We start from the raw sequence: 2,412 nt of genomic DNA, 5'->3' as shown, positions 1-2,412 counted from the left end.
GCCAACTAAAGGTCACAAGGAGACTAGCAACGTGACGGGGTACAAGGTGTACCTAATTCCCAACCCAGTGCTGGAAATGATTGATGATGGAACTCTATCAAATAGTCCTTGTCTTGAAGTGTTTCTGAGTGTGTGAAGATCTTGTCGAGTTATCCATGCATATATCTTACATGACATAAAGTATAAATGCACAGCACCAGTTTACTGGCAATCCTTTGTTGCTTGCACTTCACATGTACTTAAAACAGCCTATCATCCCAGGATCAGCAACTCATTCTGTTGGTATCTTATTCATACTGTAGTATATACGCATAGAATGTGACTAACTCATTTTGGCTTCCTTCTTCACATCCTCACAGGCAGACTTAAAATTTGAAAAGTAAATATTTGCCATGAGAAGATGACTGCAGCAATTTCCGTAACTCATATGTAGCTTTACAATGGAGGTGATGCCCCAGGCTAATGGGAGACTCTCCTTATAGAACTACTGCTGTCAAGGGAGAGGGGCAGCCAGACCTCATTAACACGGCCGGAGAACTCAAATGGGGAATCATACTGAGCAATGATGTAAGACTCTTCATCAGAGGAGGTTGAGGCCACAGTGTATCCAGCCTCATACAGGCTTGCTTCGAGGGTTGCTGCCTGTACTGCCACATTGCTGTCTGTGGCAAATCCCCCGAATGTCCTCACTGCATAGTAACGATTACTCCACCTGTCCACCGACAGCTCAAGCTCTTCATTTGGAGTCGGTGGGTCTTCTTGTAGTGCCTCTGGCACAAAGAACCTCACTATGAATGAAGACATACAGAATGGCCCCTCTGATGGTATTATCCCTGTCAACACAGGGGCTGTCATGTTTATTGAGAGTCCTCCTTCATTTGCACCTTGTATGTAAGCAAAGAGCCTGTCATTGCCCAAGTCAGAAGCTTAATCAATCAACATCAGCATAGCATAGTACCATATACATACACATACAATTTGGCTTTATCCTCACTTAAAAGCAATTCTTATGCATGTAACTCAATCTTCACATCCTCATGTAACAAAATATTTGTAACCGACTCATCTTTAAAACAGAAAGATATAAGAAACTGTGTTTTCCCTAGAGCCCTTTGACCTTAACCTTCAGATTCTAGTACTGCACAGGATTTACTCTGGTTGGACTGGAAGAGGTAAACGTAGCAGGTTGTAATACTCCTACGCAAAAACTAGCATTGACCAAGTAAATGCCTCAAGTAAAAAAGGAGCCTGAGGCATCAGTTCTAAATTCAAGAGCATTATCTATTGGACAGTAACACACTAGATACAGTAACTCCCATACTCTGAATTATGGCGACAACATGAACTTTTGCAAGTGAGGGATTGCATATCTAGCTTAGTGTGGTTGAGAGCAGTGGGGCTAGTAGCCCCATGCCCCTCGCGTACCTCGCCAGGTTTGCAATGCCTCTCACATGTGAAGCCTCCCACGTAGAAGCTAATGATGTTGAACACTATAACCCGAGGCTGGTAGCCCCCTGCCCTCAACCACATCTAGCTATGTATGCAGTGCATCCTACACGCAGAAGCTCATGATGTTGAACACTGTAGGGAAAACAAGGGAAAATAGCCCCTTCTCCCACTTGGGAAAAGGTCAAGCACTTCTTGTGTTGGGTTCAAAGATGCAATAATCGTAAAGCTATCTATTGCAAATGAGAGGCAATGGAGGAGCAAGTGCAAGAAGGAGCCATTGGAACTTACTTGAGGAAGCCAGTTCTGGTGGCGTTGACGAAGGAGGTGTCTTGGATAGATGAAGTGACCATCCAGACGCTAGAGTTGTAGAGCCTGATGCTGAAGCTACCTGCGTCGTAGAGGAGCTGGTAAGGAGGGCATTCGATATATGAGCAAGTGGAGGATGAAGCAGCAGCAGCAGCAGCAGCAACTGTGGATACAACCAAGACTGCAACAAACAGCCCTCGTCCGACGTAGACAGAACGGCTCCCCATCGCTCTCTCTCTCTCTCTCTCTCTCTCAGTTTTTCTACCACAACCATTTGTTATCCCCGCTCAAGGCGGTTCAATGGAGGCTGCCAAACCGCCACGTCTGAAACAAAAAAATTTATCTGAAAAGGTAGAGAAAACGTTTCCTTGAAATATCACCACAAACATTTTCGCTGCTCCCCCTCATCCACCCGCCTTAGAAAAAGGGACTTTCCCAATGGTTATATCATTATATGGATCCTTTCAAATCTACTAAGGCATAAGTATTCTCAGATCACTATATTTTTCGATGTCTCGCACAGAGATTCGATTTCAAATGGCAAGAGGGTTCATATGTACTTCAGTCACTCAGGAGTGTGTTATTTTTGTAAGCTTTCAATTTCGTGCTTTTGTAATTGAAATTGATTATTCGGGCTTTTACAAGCTTGCAACAAGA

At 44.0% G+C, this 2,412-nt stretch overlaps 1 protein-coding gene across 1 annotated transcript; it reads right to left on the bottom strand.

Moving 5' to 3' along the window:
• Positions 1-350: 350 nt before the first annotated feature.
• On the bottom strand, positions 351-2,128 carry LOC148029242 (uncharacterized). The gene is made up of 2 exons (XM_087688015.1): positions 1,738-2,128; positions 351-904 (listed from the first exon to the last, which is right to left on the bottom strand). The coding sequence occupies exons 1-2, from the start codon at positions 1,980-1,982 to the stop codon at positions 460-462; spliced, it is 690 nt and encodes a 229-aa protein (XP_087544141.1). The 5' UTR covers positions 1,983-2,128; the 3' UTR covers positions 351-459.
• Between the last annotated feature and the right edge of the window lie 284 nt (positions 2,129-2,412).

This window comes from Lygodium microphyllum, chromosome 11 (genome assembly GCF_053477565.2).
Source record: "Lygodium microphyllum isolate KBCC chromosome 11, Lygodium_microphyllum_v1.1.10, whole genome shotgun sequence".
NCBI classification, from domain to species: domain Eukaryota; kingdom Viridiplantae; phylum Streptophyta; class Polypodiopsida; order Schizaeales; family Lygodiaceae; genus Lygodium; species Lygodium microphyllum.
This window is presented reverse-complemented; position numbering and strand designations above follow the sequence as displayed.

Excerpts from the sequence above, each read along its gene's own strand:
- LOC148029242 (XM_087688015.1), bottom strand. The coding sequence starts at position 1,982 with ATGGGGAGCCGTTCTGTCTACGTCGGACGAGGGCTGTTTGTTGCAGTC. Across the intron at positions 905-1,737 it reads ACCAGAACTGGCTTCCTCAA|GCTCTTTGCTTACATACAAG; the intron begins GTAAGTTCCAAT and ends GGGCAATGACAG.